The sequence below is a fragment of the Calidris pugnax genome, unplaced genomic scaffold, assembly GCF_001431845.1.
Source record: "Calidris pugnax isolate Ruff unplaced genomic scaffold, ASM143184v1 scaffold273, whole genome shotgun sequence".
NCBI lineage: Eukaryota > Metazoa > Chordata > Aves > Charadriiformes > Scolopacidae > Calidris > Calidris pugnax.
In genome coordinates this window covers 5,557,553-5,579,299 of record NW_015094508.1, presented here as the reverse complement: position 1 = coordinate 5,579,299, position 21,747 = coordinate 5,557,553, and the positions used below count along the sequence as shown (strand labels likewise).

At 43.8% G+C, this 21,747-nt stretch overlaps 1 protein-coding gene across 3 annotated transcripts in view; it reads right to left on the bottom strand.

The window, feature by feature from the left end:
- Positions 1-488: 488 nt before the first annotated feature.
- Positions 489-21,747, bottom strand: part of THBS4 (thrombospondin 4) — a 44,341-nt gene continuing 23,082 nt past the window's right edge. For all 3 annotated transcript variants that reach the window (XM_014965008.1, XM_014965009.1, XM_014965007.1), the window contains exons 8-22: positions 18,733-18,870; positions 18,017-18,094; positions 15,056-15,208; positions 13,583-13,687; positions 13,246-13,353; positions 11,675-11,834; positions 10,967-11,085; positions 10,350-10,402; positions 8,238-8,431; positions 7,771-7,949; positions 6,494-6,542; positions 6,199-6,395; positions 4,934-5,106; positions 2,645-2,784; positions 489-705 (exon numbers count right to left, since the gene is read on the bottom strand). In XM_014965008.1, coding sequence (XP_014820494.1) covers positions 644-705; positions 2,645-2,784; positions 4,934-5,106; positions 6,199-6,395; positions 6,494-6,542; positions 7,771-7,949; positions 8,238-8,431; positions 10,350-10,402; positions 10,967-11,085; positions 11,675-11,834; positions 13,246-13,353; positions 13,583-13,687; positions 15,056-15,208; positions 18,017-18,094; positions 18,733-18,870 — 1,908 coding nt within the window. In that variant the 3' untranslated portion in view covers positions 489-643. The remainder of the gene's footprint in view (positions 706-2,644; positions 2,785-4,933; positions 5,107-6,198; positions 6,396-6,493; positions 6,543-7,770; positions 7,950-8,237; positions 8,432-10,349; positions 10,403-10,966; positions 11,086-11,674; positions 11,835-13,245; positions 13,354-13,582; positions 13,688-15,055; positions 15,209-18,016; positions 18,095-18,732; positions 18,871-21,747) is intronic.

Genomic DNA, 21,747 nt, shown 5'->3' with positions numbered 1-21,747 from the left:
CATTTCTCTCCATGTGTCTTTCTTGGTTTTAGTCACGTGCAAGTCATAAGACGTGACTAGCAATGCCCTGCAGTCAGCTTTTCTGTTTTTAACAGGATGTGATAGCATTACTCATTTTCTGGGAGTGGTAGGGCAGGGAGGTCTAATAGAGTTCTTAGAGGAGGGTCTGCCAGAGGTAACAAGGTCTCCAAAGGAGTTTGCTGTTCTGAAGGAGATAAAACTTTTTCCTAGCAGGACTGGAAAGGCATTAAGAAGCTCTTGGCTTGGCCAGGCAGCGCCCAACTGCTTCATGCCTGGATGCAACCTGTTGTTTCTGACTCGTTCCAGAGGGACAAAATTGCACTGTCTTCCCCACTCTGCTTAATACTGAGCCCAAAATGGCAATAGATTCAAACTTTTCCTGAGCATATTTTAAGCAACTGTCACTCCATTACATGCTGCTCCCTAGTTTTTAGGGCAAATTTGAAAACAAGTGGAGCCCCAGTCTATTTTGTCTCCTTTTAATTTTCACTTTTATACAAAAAAAAAGTCTGACATAGTCACATCAATGAGAACAAGCTGCGGTGTGCACTCTTACAACAACAATCATATAAGGATTTAAAATATATTGTTTGCAATAGCAATGTTAGTTTGGCGTTACTTCTTAAATATCCCCAACACCAAACTGCTGAGCTTGAAATTCTTGAAAGTCCTCTGGGATGGTGTCTGAAAACAGGAAAATATGCAAAAGTTTAGTCTCTTCTGACAAAATCAAGGAGCACTTAAATTAATGAATTACCCACGTACTCTTTTTTTTTTTTTTTTGAAGGTAACATACTTTCCCCTTTGTCTAAACACTGTGAATGAACTGGGAATGTTTTTAGTTTTAGCTATACTGGAAAGCACAGAGAGGCCAAGACAGCAAGTGCTGCAGTGCCAGCCCATAATGCAGCACTGCCCATATTCAAATTACATTTCCAACCAAAAGCTTTGTGGCTTCCACCCTTATGTTTTTATTTATAAACACAGACCAGAAAGGCAGATAAAGGTGGTTGTCTCGCTCTGCGCCCCAGACACATTTGTAGCATCAGCATCTCTCTTTCTCACATAACCTAATCCAACTTCCTTGTCATGGTTTCCCACGACACAAGAAGGGACAGAAACGCTAACCCAAGGGCCACCAGAAACTGGTAGAAAAACTTCAGAATTGGCAGAAATGGAGATGGGTGAATGTCATCAGAGTAACTACAGTTCTGTTTGTCCGAAGCATTGAGCTTGCGGTGTGCCTTTGCCAGCTCCCAGAACATTTTATCTGGAGAGCCACAAACCGTAGAGCTCAAGCTGAAACCAAAGATGGAGCCACAGGAATGAAGCTCAACTGTGTGACCTCAGCTTTACTCTGATTATGTCCACCCTAATGCAACTCCAAACTCAAAAAAAAAAAGAAATAACTATATAAATACATACAGTATGTAGAAAAAAAAAGGGGTAAATCCTTCACTTTTTGTTGATCATTTCTTTTTTTAAGGCTTGAAAATTCTGTTCAAGCTTTTTCTGCAAATGTAGGAACTTGTCCGAAATGAAAGCAGGGGTACTTGGGGGCTCCCACTTCGAGTGGGTTTCATTGACTTCCTGCAGCACCGGCAGCAAAGCCACTGCCTGCTCACAGCCTGGAAAGTATCTGTGGCTTCAGTGGCAGCTTTGAGAAAGGCTTTCTGGGAAACTACATACTGTTTGAGACTTATAATTTTTACGTGTAAGCGCCATCGTCTAGGAGTTCCCCTGTTTAACCATGACCTGCCAGCACCAGCCTGGGTGTACCAAGTGCCCAAGAACCAGGGTCCATCACCAGAAGCATCCACAGAGCCAGGGTCTGGCTGTGCAGCGCCTGTGCCCACTGCAGACTTCGGATGGGCTTCCTGGATCCACAGAGAGCAGAAAAGGAAACTATTCCAACTTGACAGGTAACATTTTCCTAAGGCTGCCTTGGTCAGCTGGGGGTGATGCTGAGAGGAGGGGGGCAGCCCCTCCAGCCCTACTTCAAGCTAGCTGCCAGGGCAGAAATACCCTGACACAATCAGCTTCTGTGTGAGCCACCAAGGTTTGAGTTATTCTATATACTGGGAGATCAGGGCTAAGCTGAGTGGCTCTTAGCCCAAGAGGAACTGCTCCCACAGAGCCTGAGAAGGGACACTCCACGGGAGGAAGGGCACCTTTTCCTACCACTGACAGGAGCAACCAGCAAGCGCGTGGGTGACACTGAGACCTGGCGACTGATCCCACTGGCAGATTTATTCCTCCTTGTATTCAGAGCTCGAGGCATCCTGCACACACGATGGCCTCAGTGTATTGTGTGTGTAGAGCTCTCACAGTTGGTTGGTTTTAAATATCGTTTCTAATTCTCTGATGACAGCTATACTGCTTAGTTGGCACAGTCCCTGCAGCAGAGTGGCTGCTCTGGGAGGAGCAGTTGTGAGGTGTGAGCTCCCGTCTGGCTGGGCTGCAACGTGATGCTGGTGTCGGGGGAGGTGTTTCACAGCTGTGAATAACTTGTAAATGAAAAGCAAAGGAAAGGACGCAAAATGGCTTAATCCGACAGCCACACTACCTGTTCTTCATGGTCCCTTGCTAGCTGTTAGCTAAAATGACATAAAAGCAACGTTACCATTGCAGCGATATTTCAGGTTGGACCAAATAATGTTTTCCTGAGAGAAGCAGAAAACTCCAAGCCGTCCTCCACGCATGGTGGTGTCTATAGTGACACCAGAGTCTGCCACGAGGTCAGAGCCTTCATAGAATCTTGCCCTTAACGAAAGCAAACAGAAGCTCTGTTAAGTCTTTTCTGGGACTGCAACATTCATAAAAGTAATTTCATTATCCATGGTGACTCTAGCCTTGGACATGCTATCTCCCTCCTAGCCCAGGGGAGAAGCAGCAGTTAAGATAATTCCTCTGTGGGCTGGGGGCTGGAGCAACGCTGGACACTGGTGAGAGCTGGGCAGGGAGGGTAGGTGGGTTGTTTAGTGGTTGGGTTTTGGTTTTTGGTTGGTTGGTTGTTTTTTTTTCACACATCCTACAAAAGCCTTGGATTTTTTTCCCCTGCTGTCAGTCAGGCTGAGAGCTTTGACTCTTGAAAATTTCTACAGTCGGTGGTTATAGGAGAAAGGGAGAACCAGATTAGATGGGCTGAAGAAGGCCAGATGGATATCGTCTCACACAGTTTGAAGCTAAACATTTTTTCTTTTTTTTTTTATTTTTAGTAGGAAAAGTTTCAAACAAACCATTTGGAATCTTAAGCTTGACTGTGAGATTTCTTTAAAAAATGCGAACATGATTAAATCCAGGAACAGTTTTGATGATTTAGCATCTTAGAAAAGCCATCAGCAAATTCCCAAATAGCTGTGGGAATGGCTGCACCCTTCCATCTCCCCATCCTGTGCCCCGTAGTGAGGGCTGAGGGCTGGAGCCTGCTGAGCTGCTACAGCACCAACGACACCAAGTCCTCAGCCCCTGGGGTATTGGGCAAGCAACTTAGAGGATGATGAGCCTGGAGGGCTCTGTTTTGGATGAGGACATGCTGCTGGTCTGACATGGAAGGAAACAGCAAATTGTGAAGAGAAAGAAAGTTCCTGTGTCTTTTCATAAAATTAGAAAAAAACAAAGCCAATTCCTGTTATGTTCCCGAGTTTATTTCCTGATTTGCTGAGGCAGTTCAAAAGCATCTGTACAATGAATAGAACTTGTTGTCTTTCAAATTTCCATGGGAGAAGCTGACATTTCCTAGGCTTCCTTGAAGCCTCGGAAAACCTTTGCGAGACACATCATGGTCTGTGGCACTGGGCCTGAACAGACCACAGCAAGATGTGGACAGAGAGCTGGCAGGGGTTCGTTCTAGGCCTGGCTGCCTTTAGTTTTTGAAGGATTTTGTGACACTGACTTCGTTAACTTTCCCAGTTGCAGGAGGCATTAATTTGGCCGGCTAGAGAGACTGCAACATTGGGCAGATGTTTACTCATGAAGCAGCTTCACAAACAGCTTGGTCTCAAGAAAGGTTGCCACCCAGGATCTACTCACTACTGCCCCGTGGCCGGGACACAACAACTGACAGTATAAATGTTCTTAATCCATTTTAGCATACAGTCAAACATGCTCACTCCAATTACCGCTGAAGATGATGTTCTGCATCTCAAGAGCAAGGTGGTGATTTTTTGAAGAAAACTGATTTTTACCTGTATTTCCGTACTATTACAAGGTTGCAAAACCTGAGCTGATGATGCCAAAGCAGTTTACTTTTTGCATTTTAACATCAACCTTCCTCTGCAAGTATAATTCCTGCTGATCCAGAAAGGTTGCAGAGTGAAACCTTTCCTCCTTAACGGTCAATTTGTTTTTAAAATAACTTCTTTTTTCCCCAAAAATAACAAAATAAGAATAGATAACATACATTACATAACTTTGACAAACTTTCTGAATATATGCTATGTAATCTCAAATCTATCACATCAGAATAATTACTGATCTTAGTTAGGATCACAACCTTTAAGTGGACAACTTTCATTAATTCTGTTATCCCAGAATATGTAAATGAACTATCACAATTCCAACAAAAATATTCTAAAAGATTTAAAATTAAGAAATTTGGAAATGCATTGGTTTTCAGATCAGTGGCCACCAGTAGCTTGGAAAACAAGGTATTAAAAGCCAGAAAAAGGCTTATTAGAGTAGGGCATAGTGACAACAGCCAGGTGGTAGAAGACTTCAGTTACAAACAGGCTTAGCTTGGAATTGTCTTTCCTAGGAAAAGAATCACAGGCTGAATTTCAAAAATCCAAGCTGTTATAAAGCTTCATCAGTGCAAATCCCAGACACATTATAAATTCTCAGATTATCATCTGAATTAGGTGTCGTGAAACAACAGTTTAGGCAGACTTTATCTACCCTTTTCCTCTCTTACCTGATATAACCAATCTGGGGTCTGTGCTGCAAGAACCAGCGGTAGGATACTTTGTCTTTCCACCCTACATTTCGGGGGTCCTTCCACAGCAGCCTGACCTGATCATTGGTGTCCCCCGTGTGCCACAGGGAGTTGCGGAGGTGCTCACCAGGGCCCGTCTTGGATTTCACAGCCTGCAGAAATACCAGAGAAGTGTCACTTTCAGGAGCTGTAAGTCTTTTTGTAGCAGGCAGCAGACCTGCAGGAGCACCCTCCCTCCTGTTCATGAGCCCCCAACTTCTCCGCATAAGGACAGCCACTGCTTGCCTGGAAAAGCAACCTGGACCAAGGAGGAGGTGGCACTTTGACCAGGTACACTCAGAGCACAACGTGAGCAGAGACTAAATGCTGCAGCTGATAAGCAGAGCCAAGACTGGAGACGAAGTTCCTTAAGAAATGATGCCATTTAAAAGACTGTGTGGCAGGCACCTGACAGCCCTTCTGGCACTGGGAGAGAACAGCAGTCAGGGGCACAGCCAACATGCCACAGAATCATAGAATGGTCCAGGTCAGAAGGGACCTCCAAAGGTCATCTAGTCTGACCCCCTCGCAGTCAGCAGGGACACCCCCAACTAGACCAGGTTGCCCAGGGCTTCATCGAGCCTCACCTTGAATATCTCCAGGGAAGGGGCCTCAATCACCTCCCTGGGCAACCTGTTCCAGTGCTCCACCACCCTCACAGTAAAGAACTTTCTCCTAATATCCAATCTAAATCTGCTTTTCTCCAGCTTAAAGCCATTGTCCCTCATCCTATCACTACAGGCCTTTGTAAACAGGCTCTCCCCAGCCTTCCTGTAGGCCCCCTTCAGGTACTGGAAGGCTGCTGTTAGGTCTCCCCAGAGCCTCCTCTTCTCCAGGCTGAACAACCCCAGCTCCCTCAGTCCTCGTAGCAGAGGTGCTCCAACCCCCTGATCATCCTCGTGGCCCTCCTTTGGAACCGCTCCACCAGGTCCATGTCCTTCCTATATTGAGGGCTCCAGACCTGCACACAATACTCCAGGTGAGGTCTCACCAGAGCAGAGTAAAGCGGAAGAATCACCTCTCTGGACCTGCTAGCAATGCATCTTTTGATACAGCCCAGGCCATGAGATGGCTTGGCCAGTGCAGGGCATGATGGCCTAGCCCACAGCAGTCAGGGGGTGGGGAGGCATGGCCAACACATAGCAGGATGGCATAGCCGGGCTGTGGCGACCACTGTGTCCCCAGCTAGGAGCCATGACCAGTACCTTTAGCTGAATGCCAGGCTCTGCAACAGCTCTGAAGGGAGTTGCTTGCCAGTACGTCTGCTCGGTCTGTTTCCACATTACCACGTAAAAGCTAGAGCTGTCCTGATAACCAAAAATAAAGCCAGCGTAGTCATCATCCGTCACCGTGTTCACATGGAAAGTGCCCTCAAAGTCAACGCCATTGAACGCTGTGTAACCTGAGGATACGCGCAGGTTAAAACAAGTCTGCAGAAAATGCGCTCACGTACTGAGAGCTTTCTGCTGTGAAATTTGAATCTCAGAAGAGGGTACATACCAACAGCGAGGCCAGGATCACTGTTCATAGTCTGCACAATTTCCATGCCCTGTAAGAGTAAATTTGGGGTGGTTAGCGTGCTTGACAAGCTGGGTTGGCTAAGCCTGGCAGCCTCTTCGGGCCTCCCTCTATAGCTCCCCCTTCACCCATCTCCTCCATTTGCTCACAGCGTGTCTGTAACACTTGTAGTTCTGAATTAAAATGAGAACTATAACCAAATACTAATGTTTTGGCTGCTTGTGTGCCCTGAGTCAGGAGGGGTTTTTCTTTTCCCATGGCAGAATTGGCCATACTGGTACTCTGATACTTCCTTTCCTGACCCCAGTCTTCTTCTGGAAATCACTGAACCTGTCCAGAACTGGAGATGCGACTGGAGGAGGGAACAGGCGGGAAAGAGGTCTGGGGAGGGAAGAGACCTTTGCCTAGGCTTAGGTCATACAGTTTAGTAGTGGAGTTTGGGATTAAACTGACTGCCAGGACTGGGTTAAGGAAGGTGTATGTAGCTCAGCTGGCTTGGCAGAGACTTTGGCAGTGGGAATTAATTACACATTCCTTGTGACTCAGAACACATTAGCCTCCTGAAGGCTAAAATTCATTAGTGTAAATAACAGTTATTGGACTCCATCTATGAATGCTCTGCTATAAAGCAGGTCAGACTTAACGAATTCTGGGAAGGATTCATGAAACTGTTTGCTACAGAAGTATTTCAATAGTGTGACACAAAACTCTCAGGTCTTCTTGGCAGCAGTGAAATCCACCCAGAACAAGCTAACCAGCCCGCCGCTATTTTACATTATTAGGAGCACCAAGCTTCAAGCTATTATATGTTAAAAGAAAGTTGCTTCATTAGAGCTCCTGTAAAATAGGAAAGACAAGAAAAAGTGGCCTGAAGTTGTGGGGGAGGTTCAGACTGGACATTAGGAAAAATTTTTACACTGAAGGGTAATTGGAATGGGCTGCCCAGGGAAGTGGTTAAGGCACATCCCTGGAGGTTTTCAAAAGACAGGTTGACATAGTGCTTACAGATATAGTTTAGTAATTGCAGGGGGGAGGGGGTTGTATGGTTTTCTTTTGGTTTTTTAGAGTTAGGTTGATGGTTGGACTAGATGATCTTAAAGGTCCCTTCCAACCTAGATGATTCTATGATTCTAAATAGTCAACCAGCCAACAGTCTCCACTTTTCACTTGTTTGCCAGAGTTCCAGCAATTACAGAGACAGTTTTACTGAGGTTTTTAAATGATCTTTCTCAGGTAAGAAAGACCAGGTGTATTTTTACCTGGTTCAGAACCACCCAGTTGGGATCAATCTGCGCATCCCCCTCTGGGTCCAGCACCACTGTCTGATAGGCCCTGAAGTCTGTCAGGGTGATCTCTGCGTTCTCAGGGCACACATCGATCCGATCAATCACGGTATCCTGGTCAAAATCAGACTCGCAGATATCCCCGACTCCATCACCTGAATGCATCAGAGGAGTGAAAGCAGATTTATGGTGCAACAAGTAGCCATATCTGTCTGAGAACCTGTATCAGGGTGCCTGAGAAGCAAGTGGAGTCTCAGCCTTGATAGCCACAGTGCCTGGGGAGGGGACCTGAGGTCCTCTGCCTTGGCTAAAGGGCCTGTGTGTTGAGGTCACTCCTGGGATGAGTGTATGCAAACGTGGTGGCTGTATTGGATCACACGTGTAATTTTGGGGGAAAGATATAGTGCCTAAGCACCCAAATGTCTCCTGAAGGCCCATCTTACCATTATCATCTTCCTGCCCTGGGTTGGGGACCAGCCTGCAGTTGTCAGGGCCTGGAGGCAAGAGGTCAGGAATGCCATCATTATCATCGTCGTCATCACACTCATCACCCAACCCATCCTTATCTGTGTCCAGCTGGGAGCTGTTAATGATGGTGGGGCAATTGTCTGTGCTGTCCTGGTGCCCATCGCCATCACTGCAAGCACAGAGACAAAAAGAAATGGCAGCATCAGCTCCTGCCCCTGCACAGGTGACAGCATGGGTTCCTGAAGGGGGAAATGGACTGGAGACATCCCTGGAGCTGGAAACTGACGAGTGGAGCACCATGACCTGGTGTCACTCAGGTGGATGAACAGCAAGGAGAAAAGGAACAAACAGAGACTGTATGACAAGGTGGCAGGAAGATGAAGACTAAGCCTAGAGCTATAAAAATACTCGGGTAAGGAAAAAAAAGAGAAGCCTTTCATGGAGTGGGAAAAGATACCAGAGCCCAAGATCCCAAACAACACCCACTCCAAAAGGTCGTGGAAGGCACATCCAACAAGTGTAGTGTCATCAATCAAAAGGCACCCAGGAGACACAAACAGTTCAACAGCTAGTGTCCCTTGTCACACATGTTGACCACAAGTGCCTTGGTGCACATCAACAGGCAGGTGGTGAGCGTGAATGAAAATCCGCAGGAGGTTCTGCGTAAGCACCTGAAATCAGACTTATTTAAAAACAAGCACAACTTTCACCCCCCTGCACAGCAAGTTTTGTGACACTGTGGCCCCACAGGGCAGCTGTGCAGTAAGAAAGCAAGGAGAAAGTCTGTAACTCCCAAACACCACTCCAGCCCATGGCTGCATCAGCTGTTACAGTGAAGAGACATCAGGAATGGGGACACGGAAAGGGTCTAGGAAATTATGGGGTGGCTGCATTGGCAGTGAAGGGCATCCGTGCAAAAAAAAATGGCCTGAAGTCAGGGTTTTTTTGTACACACGCTGTAAACAAAATGGATTCTGGTGACAAACAGGCATGTTCCCCTCAGCAGCTTTTTGCCTGGCGAAAAGGAGCAGAAGTGACATGCAGCCAAATTAGGGCAGTGCTGCAGCTTATAGCTATGCATATTCCCACCTCGCTCCCCTGGCTTAGAAAAGGTGCTTTAATTTTAGGTCAGATCAGCTAATGTCTGCCCGTTCTTGAGATAAAATGCAACGAGGACCATGCATCTACATCTATTGCAAGGTTAACCTCAGGCAGAGGTACAGCGTTTCTAACCAGGCGATGCTTCATACACATTAGATGGTTTGAGGAAAATAAGAAAATGTGCTTTTTTAAAACAGGAAAAAAAAAAGGCACTTAAAAGTAAAACAGCCCCCAGCTGGGGGCCTTAGCAGCTAATGATCAAGACTGGGAACGCTCCCTGTGGAGGTGGGGAAGCGGGCTACCCAAGCCCCAGACATCAGCACCCACCAGCAGCACTGGGGTGAGACCCTGCAGCTGCCTGTGGCTGGAGAAATGCTGTGCCAGCACAGGATTCATCACTTCCCTTTCCTCTTGCTGTAAGTAAGGAGCACGGGGCGGGGAACTTGCCACTGGTTCTGCAGAAGTTGCTTCCAGCCAGGCGTTAGCAGTTTGTCATGGGACGTGCTCCCCTGAGTGCTCAGGGCATGTAAAAGCCACAGAGGAGCACTGCCACTCTTGCTGTGCTAAAGCAAAGGGGTTTCTCTGCAAATGTTTCACACTTGATAATAAAAGTCTGTTTCTGAAACACTAGGTTCTTGCTGAAAAACATAACAGCCCTTAACTGTGAAATTTCTGCTAAAGAAAAAAAAGAAAGAAAAGTGGGATGACAAATAAATATATCACTTCCACAGGAACTCACAGGAAGCCTGCATGAACGTGGGGCTGAAGGTGAAGGGCTCCGTAACTGTACTGCCACAGGGAAGTGAACCAAGAAAGCTCATAAATCATAACGCTGTTTTTGAAATAACACTTCTTTGAGGAGATACTGGAATTAAACCCAGGCTAGTCTGGGGCATTAAGGCTCTCTAGGAATCAGTAGCATGCTTCAGCTCAAGACTAGCCTCTTCCACTTCCCTGCTGTCATTACAAGCCACAACACAGCATACCTGTCCTGATTGGTATCGCAGGAGTCTCCAACCAGGTCATTGTCAACATCCGACTGCAAGAGGAAACAGAGAAAGTTCCAGTATCAGCTGCTGAGGGCATCTATTAAAATGGCAGTATGAAACCAAAACACAACCAAATCAAACACAATTAAAATAAAGTGCTTTCAGCATTTTTCTTAGTCACAAGGGTCTTAATCAGAATTCAAAATGTATAAAAAGAGTCACTGACTTCCCACCTAGGAGCAGTGAAAGTTTTGCTAAATAAAGACACCAGGATTTTGCCCTAACTAAAGAAATACCAAATATAACTAAATCACATAATTGTGTAGAGTATGGCACTGGACTCCATGGGACTGGAGCACACACACATTTCAGAGAGTGACAGTGGAAGATACTGGCAGGGCAGAGGTGCTAACAACTTCTCAAGCTATGAGAATACACCTGGTGGCTCCCCTTTCAAAGTCAGGAGAGTTTGAAGCTCCATAAAACTTTACTGAATGCCTATTATTAAAAGATGAACACTGTGGCTGCATGGGCTGCCTCATTCTCTTCCATCTTTTTGGACCCCAGCAGTCCCCCTCCCTAAACAAGGGTATTTTTTCTTTCTGTCTGCTAACCTGGTTTGGGTTGCTGACTGTAGGGCAGCTGTCACAGGCATCACCAACACCGTCATTATCCTTGTCCTCCTGGTCCTCATTGGGGATCCTCTGACAATTATCCAAAAGGTTCTTAATACCTAGCGAAAAGTGGATTGGATGTTAGTTAAAGACAATTCCCATATTTGTTATTGGACAACATAAACATCAAGAACAATAAAGACACTATTACTTTTCAGCAACTACTTCATCTTGTAATGATATTATAAGTCTGCACGGCAGATCTTTCTTACGTGTGCATCCATTCAATAGAAGTTGGGAACATCTTGCCAAAGGTCAGCTTTTAGCCTCACCACACACACTTCATTTATTACACACAATTAATTCTATCCTGTTCCTGTATCACAGCTTATAGGATGGGACGTTTAATTTTTATTAATACATTCTATAGCTTTTGGGCATCTGGCACAGGCAGCAGCTGGGTACTCTGGGACATGGTTGCACCTTTAAGGAACTACTGAATGACATGAAATGTGGCTTGGTTTATCTGTTACAGTGTTCGGTGCTTCCAACAGAGGCAAAAGACATATATTAATCTAAATGAAAAGGATTCCAAACACAGGTTTCATGAAGAAAGACAATGTGCAGCTGATGACAGGAAATCTCCTAACACACAGCACGCTCTGAACAAGTTTCAAGAATACCAGAGAAGCTGGAAGAATTACCAACCATCTCCATCCATGTCATCATCACAAGCATCTCCTTTCCCGTCACCATCTGTGTCCCTCTGGTCATTATTCAGGACATTGCGGCAATTGTCACAAGCATCTCCAAAGATATCTTGGTCACCGTTTCTCTGGTTAACATTGGGAGCCAAGACACAGTTATCCTGCAAGAGACACAGATTCAAAGCAGACATGAACTGGGCCCTGAATCTTTAATTTCTACTTTAGTGGACTTACATAATTCTTGTACTTATTTCTGCTTTCACAAAAAATGACTACTGTGAGCAGTTTGACATCTTTTGTGAATATTAGCTCTGGATGCGATTTCACTGACTCCCTCAAAGGTCTGCTTTGAACCACACCATGTGAACACTAAACATAAACACCCAGTATCACAAGGCTTAAAATTATAACTCTGATTTCTGATTCTCATTTGGGAAGCACTCATGGTGATGTAACCTGTTTTAGTACCCTGGCTTTCTCATGTGGTCCTTCTCAAAAGCTGCACTTCACAGACCCTGACAGTTTGTTTGTAGATGCTCTTGGTGAAAGGCGGTTGCCCCCTTCTGGTAGAGATTCAAACCAAAGCTGGAACACTTGTAAAAACGGGACTTTTTGATGAAGAAAGGTAAAAGTTTGGGGTTTTGTTTTGTCAATCAAGCTGCTATTGACACTCTAAGATCATCAGGATGCATGTGGTGAAAATTTTATTTCAACCTGTTTTAAATGTTACTCTCCTTTCTAGCACACACATGACCTCATCCTCTTGCACACATAGAGGCTTAGCATCAATACAGAAGTTACTTGACTGCAAAGGTGTTGAACCTGCATATAGATTTATAGTTGGAGGAGAATTTAATATATTTTCTTACAGAATATTAATAAAACAAGTTGCTTCAAGCTACCAGGATTGGCTTCTGGGGCAAAACAGTCTGAGACAGACCTTCTGTGATCGCTAGGCTGCCCTAGCCCCACAAGGACATTTGTACTCTGGACAGAGTGTTCCTCTTGTCTTCTTTGGGAGTGCAATATCACAGAAGGATCTTAATGTAGAATAACAGTGGGCATGTAAGGATACAGGGTGAACACAAAAGAGCTTTTATTCTCTGGTAAGTTCTGCAGTAGTGTACCCACATGGAAACCTCTTTCACTTTGCAAACGTAATTCAAAGCTTTTTCAAGTTATTGGCAAGACATCATTAATTTCTGTGGGTTTTGGATCCCTCATGGAATGTGATGTCAGGTCAACCTGTCCTTTAAAAAGACAGACACTAATGCAAGCAATGTTCCTGGAGACCATGCTATGGGAGAGCATGACAGAAGAACACAAGTTCTGTATACAAAAAGTGCTAAAATTCAAGGCTGAAATGTAACAGTGGACAACACGCCATGGGATTTAAGGCTGGGTGAGACAGCCTGGGTTTTTCACATCTTATAACAATAACTGTTGTATAAAAGACAATGATGGTCATGAGATAATCTCTGGCAAATAGTAGTAAGCCGGATTTCAAAAATCACTGCCTTGTGAAATCCTTTTGTTTGCACAGACCCCTGCACCCTGATCTATACACAGCACCTGCTCATTGGGAATGCCATCTCCATCCGCATCATCATCACAAGCATCTCCAATCCCATCACCATCAGCATCTTCCTGTCCAGAGTTTGGGACAAATCTGCAATTGTCCTAGGCAAAAAATGAGACATGTCTGGTGTTCTATAGGTAGACTGGATGCCTTCATAATTTTAATGACTTTTTCTATTTTTGTTTTAATTTATCAATTAATGAAATTAAATACAATTTATCCAGAGGAACCCAACAACTTGCAAAAAGATTAATATATGTAGTCATGCTTCTTCCACTCTTAACCCTTTCATGCTCTGAATTATTACAGGATTACGAAAGAATTTCTTACCTTTCTGCAGTTTTCAGCAGAGCATAAGAGTTCTTCATTAGGGTAGCCATCAATGTCAACATCTTTTCCGCAAATATAACCATCACCAGCCCAGCCAATGCCACACTATCAATGAAACAGCATGGTAGTACTACCAAAAGGTTAACGAGTCACTGCAGCAACATTCAAGATGGGAACTTCACATCCAACTTGAAAACACTAACATACAGAAGGCCTGGGCACACACTGAAGTACAATAAGGTACACTTCAATATCTCTCAAAGTGGAAAGAGAATCTTTGTTTCAATCTCTCTATATCTACACACAGCTAGAAAGAGCTAATACTTGGTGTTAAATGGAATGTATGCCTGCAACACCTAATGATTTCAGTGGGAGCTATAGATTTCTTTTACATGCTGATCAGGAATCAACTTTGGTTCTTCACCTGCAGATGGGGAAAAAAAACAACAAAAGAGGGGACCTAGGCAGAATATGCATCTGGCATGTCAGCAAAGGGCCCATGGTTAGATGGGACGACTGTTTTGTTCAGTATCTCTAGAAAATGTCTGCAACCAGAGCAAGTTTTACAAAAAAACTGCACTAAGAGTTACTAAGTTTGTATCAGCAAATTAAGTGCATCTGTACAGAAGTTTCTCCTAGATGATTAAATTGGGATTGCTTCAAGCAATACCTTATTTGTATTGTCATTGAAGATACAGACATAGAACTGCATGCTAAACTCTGGCCTCCCTCTAAAATGAGGACTTGTCTAACACAAGTGTCTAGGCATCTTCCCATTACAGCACAGGCTTAAAATATCCTAGACTCTTCTTTGAAATAGATGTACTTAAAAATGAGAACAAAGCAAATTCCAGCAGAAGCATGCACTGTATCCAAATTTAAGACAGGATTAGCCTCTTGCATCCCCCTGCAAGCTGTTAAAACTAAGTAATACACTTCAGTTAGACTCTGGCAACAAAAATTCATATGCCACTTGGTACTCCTCTGCTTCCAGGGCTGGGAAGCACAGTAAGGCCTACCTGTGCCTAGAACCTATGGTCTCACTTGGAAAAATGCCTTCTCTATCCGGATGCAAGTACTGACACATTGGCTGTGTAGAGAGGATTCCCTCCCACAGCTACGTAGCTGAGCACCAGGAGAGGAATTTGTCCTTGTGATGTTTTCTGTAGAGTGACACTCGACAGTGCTTTCTGAGAAGACTAGAAAGTCTATAAAAGCCATTCCCAAAAGATCTAATTACACAGACACAGTAAATATGGTACAATAGTATGGCTGTCTTACAGACATAGAAGCAAGAAGAAGAAAACAATTGCAAGACCGACCCAGTCTGGTTATTTTCGTAGCTAGTCTGGGCCAGTGTGCCACAATCTAGTTAAAACACCCAACTTTATATAAAGACCACAAAGACTTTCTGAATTCCAGCCTAAAAAAGGCTATTTTTCACTATACAAATGCATGATTTTATGAACTCACAATACATGTCACCTCTCCACGCTTCTCCTCAATACAACGAGCATGGATGCTGCATGGATTGAGGGCTCGATTTCTGCAGCTCCTCTCAGCCTGGCATCCCCTGGCTTGGTCTCCTGTGTATCCTGGTTTGCACTGGCCACAGTGGTAAGATCCCTGTGAAAAACAAAAAGTTACTAGCTAGGCTTTTAACAGGACTCATTTTTCTATTAAAGCAAGCATGTGAGTTAGATTCATGTCACTCTGCTTGTGCTGTGCAAGTGTAGTATTTCATCCATTGAGGCCTCTTGCACTGTGAGCAAACTTTATTTTCTACATGAAATGCTGGTTCAGTTTCCACAGCACACACTGGAAAATATGCTCAACTCCCACCTGTTTAGACCAGTCTTTCGTTAAGCCAGACAGAAGCCATGTAGCAGAAAAAGCTTCTTCATGATGCCTTATCCCTGCCAGCATCACTCTCAGCTGCTTCCAGGTGGACAAAACTTTGTGTAAAATTCTAAGCAGCACCTGCTTAATCACACTGGATGCTCTTATTTCAGTGTAAAGCAGACCCATCAGTTTAAATAAACCCAACTGGGCACAACTTTTAATCAAAGAGAGACAAGAAAGTTCATCATGTCTTTGCCCTATTATTTTTTTTTTAACTTAAATGTTTTTAAAGCCAGTTTGAGCTAAATCATGGTCTTCATAAAACAATTCAGGAGTTGAGGACACAGTCATCCTCATTTATACTGCAATAAGAACATCCATGTAACCTTTTGCAGTGGCTTACCTAGATGCATACACATATATTTTCTATTTGTGCCACTCTTGGGTAAACAAATGCAAAGGAGCTAAGCCAAGGAATCTCAGTTTGCGCTGGGACAATCACTACATGACATACGAATGGATAAGTGCTGATAAGAAGTGGTCTTATGTGGCTTTCTTTCCTTTATCTCACATACTTGTAGATTTGCAACCTATGACATAAAACTTAATGGAAATCAGTATTTTTTCCTTATAAAGAATAACTGGTTTTAGATGTCAAGGAACAGAAACAGGCAAATCTCTGAAAAACTTGTGCATCCATAGCTTTGTGAACCTGAAGCACTTCACACAACTTCACTCTTCTCATACAAAGCCTATTGGAGGAACTAACAGGATTGTCCCAGTCCACCATGACAGACAGATACATTTACTACCCAACAGGGCATTATTTTTATCCTCTGTTCATAGCTTCATTCCAAGTTTTAACTCTGTGCTGTCTGCATACTTTCAGGCTGAAGATGTATAGATGATTGAAGAGTAAAATAATCACTGGGCCATGTAGATGGTGTGGCCTATATAAAACACACTGGCCTGTGCACTGTCTCCTAATGGATGCCAGAGTAGTATCTTCTGGAGTCTGCTAAATTTGCTCAGTATATTCTGTCCTAGATCAAGCCCTGGCATGCATTAAAATAACCTTTAAGGCAGCACTTCCAGAGCAAACTGTTTCTAAAGGGAGACAGGAGTAAAAAACGCACACTGTCATGTTTTGACATATGGCAGGCCACTTGTTGCCCTCTGCAAACAGAGCCTGATGGCCTCCTGAAGAGGATTAGTCATGTCTAGTCATGCAATAGAATACAACATGTGACAGAAATATTCTAGGTATTAAAAAAAAAGAAAAAGGAAAAAAAAAGAAAGATAGAAACATATTGAACAGTGAAAGTCCTAGGAAAAACAAGATTATTCACAAAGAAAGCACACCACTTTGAACGCTACTGGGTAGCCTCAACAATAATCTAGCTACAAGAAGGACAACCTTTCCATCTGCAGGATAGTTTTAACCCTTTTCTTGTTATGGAGAAAGCCTGGTCTGTATAGCTAGCTATAGCAGAACAGTATTTGACAGTGGAATAAATGGCACATACAAGACAACCAGGTGAAGAAAGGGCCTGCTTGCCCAACCTGATGTCCTTCTATGACAAGATGCCCCACTTAGTGGATGAGTGAAAGGCCGTGAGTGTTGTTTACCTGAACTTTAGTAATGCCTTTGACACTGTTTCTCACAGTATTCTCCAGGAGAAACTGTCTGCTTATGGCTTGGATGGGAGTTCTACTTGCTGGGTAAAAAACTGGTTGGAAGGCTGAGTTGTGCTGAATGGTGTTAAATCCAGTTGGTGGCCAGTCACAAGTGGTGTTCCCCAGGGCTCAGTATTGGGGATGGTTCTGTTTATTATCTTTATCAATGATCTGGATGAGGGGATCAAGTGCACCCTCAGTAAGCTTGCAAGATCACACCAAGTTGGGCAGGAGTGTGGACCTGCTTGAGGGTGGAAAGGCTCTACAGAGGGATCTGGATCAATGGGCCAAGGCCAATGGTATGAGGTTCAACAAGGCCAAGTGCTGGGTCCTGCACTTGGTTCACAACAACCCCCTGCAGCACTACAGGCTGGGGGCAGAGTGGCTGGAGCTGCCTGGCAGAAAAGGACCTGGGGGTGTTGGCATTAAGAGCATTTGCCCCAGTTGCAGCTCTCCTCTCTGTACTTATTGAGAGGGACATTCCATACTATATAAATACCCTTATGAAGTAAAGACATTACATCTATAAAAAGAGTATCCAGGGAACAGCTTGCTGCAGCAGTTCCCATGTGGGAAAAGAGGAGTAGCAAAGGTTTAATCTTTCAAAGCAGGTTCCTCACAATAACATACCTATAAACAAACATAACCAGATGGTGTGGAGAGTTCCTGCCATTCCTCAGAGAAAGTGACAAAGATACAGCTCAGATAGACAAGTTAATCACAAAACAAGTATTGATTATATTTTTTAGCATTATTCAGGAAAAGAGGAAACGTTTCTTTGGTTTAGATGAAACCCAACAAATTATATTGTTCAGCTCTTCAGTCAGAGCCACAAATCAAATCCTAGCCTCATGGAATTTTAAAACAATTTTTATTTTTTTTTTTTCTTAAAGCCACAAATTAAAAGGTCCTTACCAAAGTGTTTATGCAATGGGAATTTGGAACGCAGAGTCCAAGTCCACCATTCTGACATTCATCAATATCTAAGCAGACCTAGCAATAAAACAAATCAACATGTAATTAAAAAAAGGTCATTTAGAAGCCCAAGTCTGAAGAAAAGCTACAAAAGTTTAAGCCTAGAAAAGAGTCATAGCCTCAGTCAGAGCCTGAAATTGCTCTCAGAATGGTGCAGACATACCTATAGGCTAATTTTCCAATGGATCTCCAGACACATATCAACCCCAAAGAGACAGTGTGATACAGGAAATTTCAACCTTAGTATAGGCTTCTGGTTTGTCCACAAGATTTAAGACAAGACCTATGTTGCCCTTGTAGGATGCCACAGGAACATGCGAAAAATTACAGTAAAATAAGCCTTTTCTATCATACTTTTCCTAGTTCAAAGCCAGTTTACCGAAATCAACAGAGCCCCATTAAAAACTGATCAGAGATACCTATGAAGACAATGATATTTTTTCTTGCCTCCATACTCATCTCGAGTCTTAGACTGTTAATGCTCCCATTAAAGCCAACCAAACCCAACTCGGATCTTCTAATTGAAACACCCTGAGCTCTGCCTAACTGCACAGGCAATTATGGAATGACTGACACATAAATAAAATACAATACAGACGCATTGATATAAGCCAACATCTTGCAACGGCGGTTGCTGCAGGGAAGCTGTCACTTACCTGCTTATTGCTCCTGGCGTAGCTGAGTCCTACCCCTTGCACGGTTTGTCCTGTATATCCTGGGGGACAGGCCTCACATCGGAAACCTGGAGCAGTGTTCACACATCGCACTCCAGGGAAGCAAGGGTTGTAACGACACTGTAAAGAAAAAAAAATGAACCGAGCACACGTTCGTGCTTCAGGAACGTTCAGACTCTGACTACGTGGACAGATCTCTCAGTCAAAGGCAGTGCTACATGCAGTGTCTGTATGTCTTCTGTTCAGAGCTGGCTTACAGAGGAAACGGGCTCTGCAGGTATTTCTGACTCCAGTAGGTCTTCAGCTATCTCAGCAATTCAAGTAACATTTGCAATCTTCCGTTACAGACTGTAGTTGATGCCCTAACCTCTGAGCCCCAGTCCTTCCTTTTGCTGGGCAGGTTTTTGTTCCCTCAGAGGCTGAGAGCCCCCTGGAAGCGTCCAGACCACAGTATCAGGAGAGCTGCACAACTCCAGCCCACAGAATGGTCCATGCAGTTGTGTTTTGTACACACAGAAGTGGCAGCAGCATTTTCCCTCATTTAAATTTGGGCAAAGCTCATAGCCAGAAGTGACGTAAAGATGAGCAATGATGTGTCAGTGGCACCCACACATTTCTAGACCAGAGGCCCACAGAGAACCCTCAGCACTTCTCCCAAGATACCATATGCCCGCAGCACCACCCTTCGCCTGAAGGCACCATTGGCTTCATTACCTCATGTGGTTTTACAGAATTTCACTGTGACCCATTTCACTGGCCTGGTGGGTGCCAGTTTGGGAACCACATCCCACACTGCTGCCCCTCCAACACCAACACTATCTGCTAGGTAATATTTGTGAGAGTACTGAAAACATCAACATCCCATCATGCCACATATGGCTCAAAGACAACAGTAAATAAGAAACATGAGAAAGAAATATAAGAGTTTTTAAAATAGGCCTTTTTTCCTCCTCCATCGCTAACAAAAAAACATCTGCAAGATGGAGGGTGAACAAGGCAGAAGATATCCACCTACAACAAACATACCACTTGTAACCAAACATACACACAAGGGAGAAAGAAAAGGCACGTTTAATATCAAAACGTGTTTGATGGAGAGATTTGTCAGAAGTAGGTCCACAACTAGCCTAAGGAAAACGTAAAACCTAGGACAGACATTTTCTGCTCCTTATTTGCTGTGGGTTTTTTACTATAGGCAGCAGAGGGCACTCAAAGTACACTGTAGACGGAACAGAGCTGCAGTTCCCAAGGTACAGGGCATCAGCGTATCAATGTAATGTCTTCAAACTGGTAACAATATAGGAGCAAGCATATTGCAGAGATGCTAACCACCTCAGAAAAGACGATGGCACCTTAGTGAGGAAGCTTCTAGATTTGCCTTTTATCAGAATTTGTACATGAACGTCTTTTTCAATGCCAGTGATTAGGAAGTATAGAAATAGTTCAGTCAGTAGAAACGTACTCTCCCAGAACAGATTCCTAAAGAGCTTTTGAAAAAAAAAAAAAATTACTTTCCTTCTTACTTTCAACTAACTCAGGAAAACAGATAATATGACACATCCCCTCTTACTGGACAATGAAAAGTTATTGCCATTTATTATCTCCTTTTTCCCCCTGCGTAAGTGAAAATTCATCTGTTAACGGTGATATTTACTGGTGAAGCAAACTGCACCAGACTAGGTGGCATTTTAGTAGTAGTGTCTACATAAAGACCTCATACAAGCAAGACTACACTCTGTGGCACCATTTTGGCAAAATCTTCTCGCTGTTTCTAATATGAGATGAGGTCTGCCACGTGGAGCAGTGGCAGGAAAATGAAGGCACGTCAATCTCCATTGGCAGAGCCTGATAGCTCACAGAAAACCACATTAATGCTGGGCTGCTACACCACCGCTTTCCCACCACCGCTGCTGTAGAGTTGCTCCAACCCTCACAACGGCAGGGAGGAATTATTGCCACACTTTGCCTCAGTTTGGGTATGGCTCAGGAGGTGGAACCCATCTGTACTGGTGGGCTCCACCTAGGCTGGCTCGAGTCTCTCACCACGGTTGTCTGTGGCACAAAACTCACACCACAGCTGTCTCAGCTTCACCTCTTGCATTCACATTTTAGAGCTTCATCTCCATTTCTTGCGCCTTCTGTTGCAGCAGACACAGTCCACGCCATGTGAGGCAAAACAAAAGACATCGCCTACAACTCGGGAAACTGCCACACTCAACCCACTTTCTCTTCCCAGTGTTTTTAGACAGACACAAATTGGGCACATTGCATCCTCTCTGCTGATGGCCTACAGGAGGGAGTAAACCAAAGGAGCAGTCAAAGCACATCTCTTGTTGGCTAAGGAGGGAAAAAAAAGGAATTGCTTTTGCTGTTTTACATCATTGGGCAGGTACATTTGTAGTACTGTGTTATTCACAGGCACAGTTAAAGACCTAATCCTTTTGGTTCCCTGGTCTACTACATCCAGGTTCTTTTCCACGAAAACCACTAGAGAGTAATGGCAAAAATAATCACACAGAAAAAATGCAGTGAAGCTCTAAGTGGTTTTGTTGTTTGTGTTCTGAGAAAGTGTCACATTCCAATTAACACAGGTTTTAATTGTTTAAGATATTGTAAATTTATTAACTCAGTCCTCAATACAAGCAAGCTCTGAATTTCTAACACATACCACAAGAAAAAAAAATAGATTTAAGTCAACATTACCAGCTTTCACCACAACCATAAAGAAGCAGAAGGAACAATAACAATGAATGTTTCTTTTCTTTCATAGACTTTAAAGGTAAGGCCAAAAATACGGCTTGCAGTTTGGGTTGAAGAGAAGACTTTGGTCTCCAAGGCCGGTTCAGGAGCACTACAGTTTAAACAAACAAAGCTCATACTGACAAGAAATGCTTCTACAGTTCTGCCTGTAACAGAAGCTACTGCATCTTCTTGGGGAATAGAAACAATACATCAAAAGCTGGTTTTGGTTTTATTTTATTATTTTTTTCAAACACT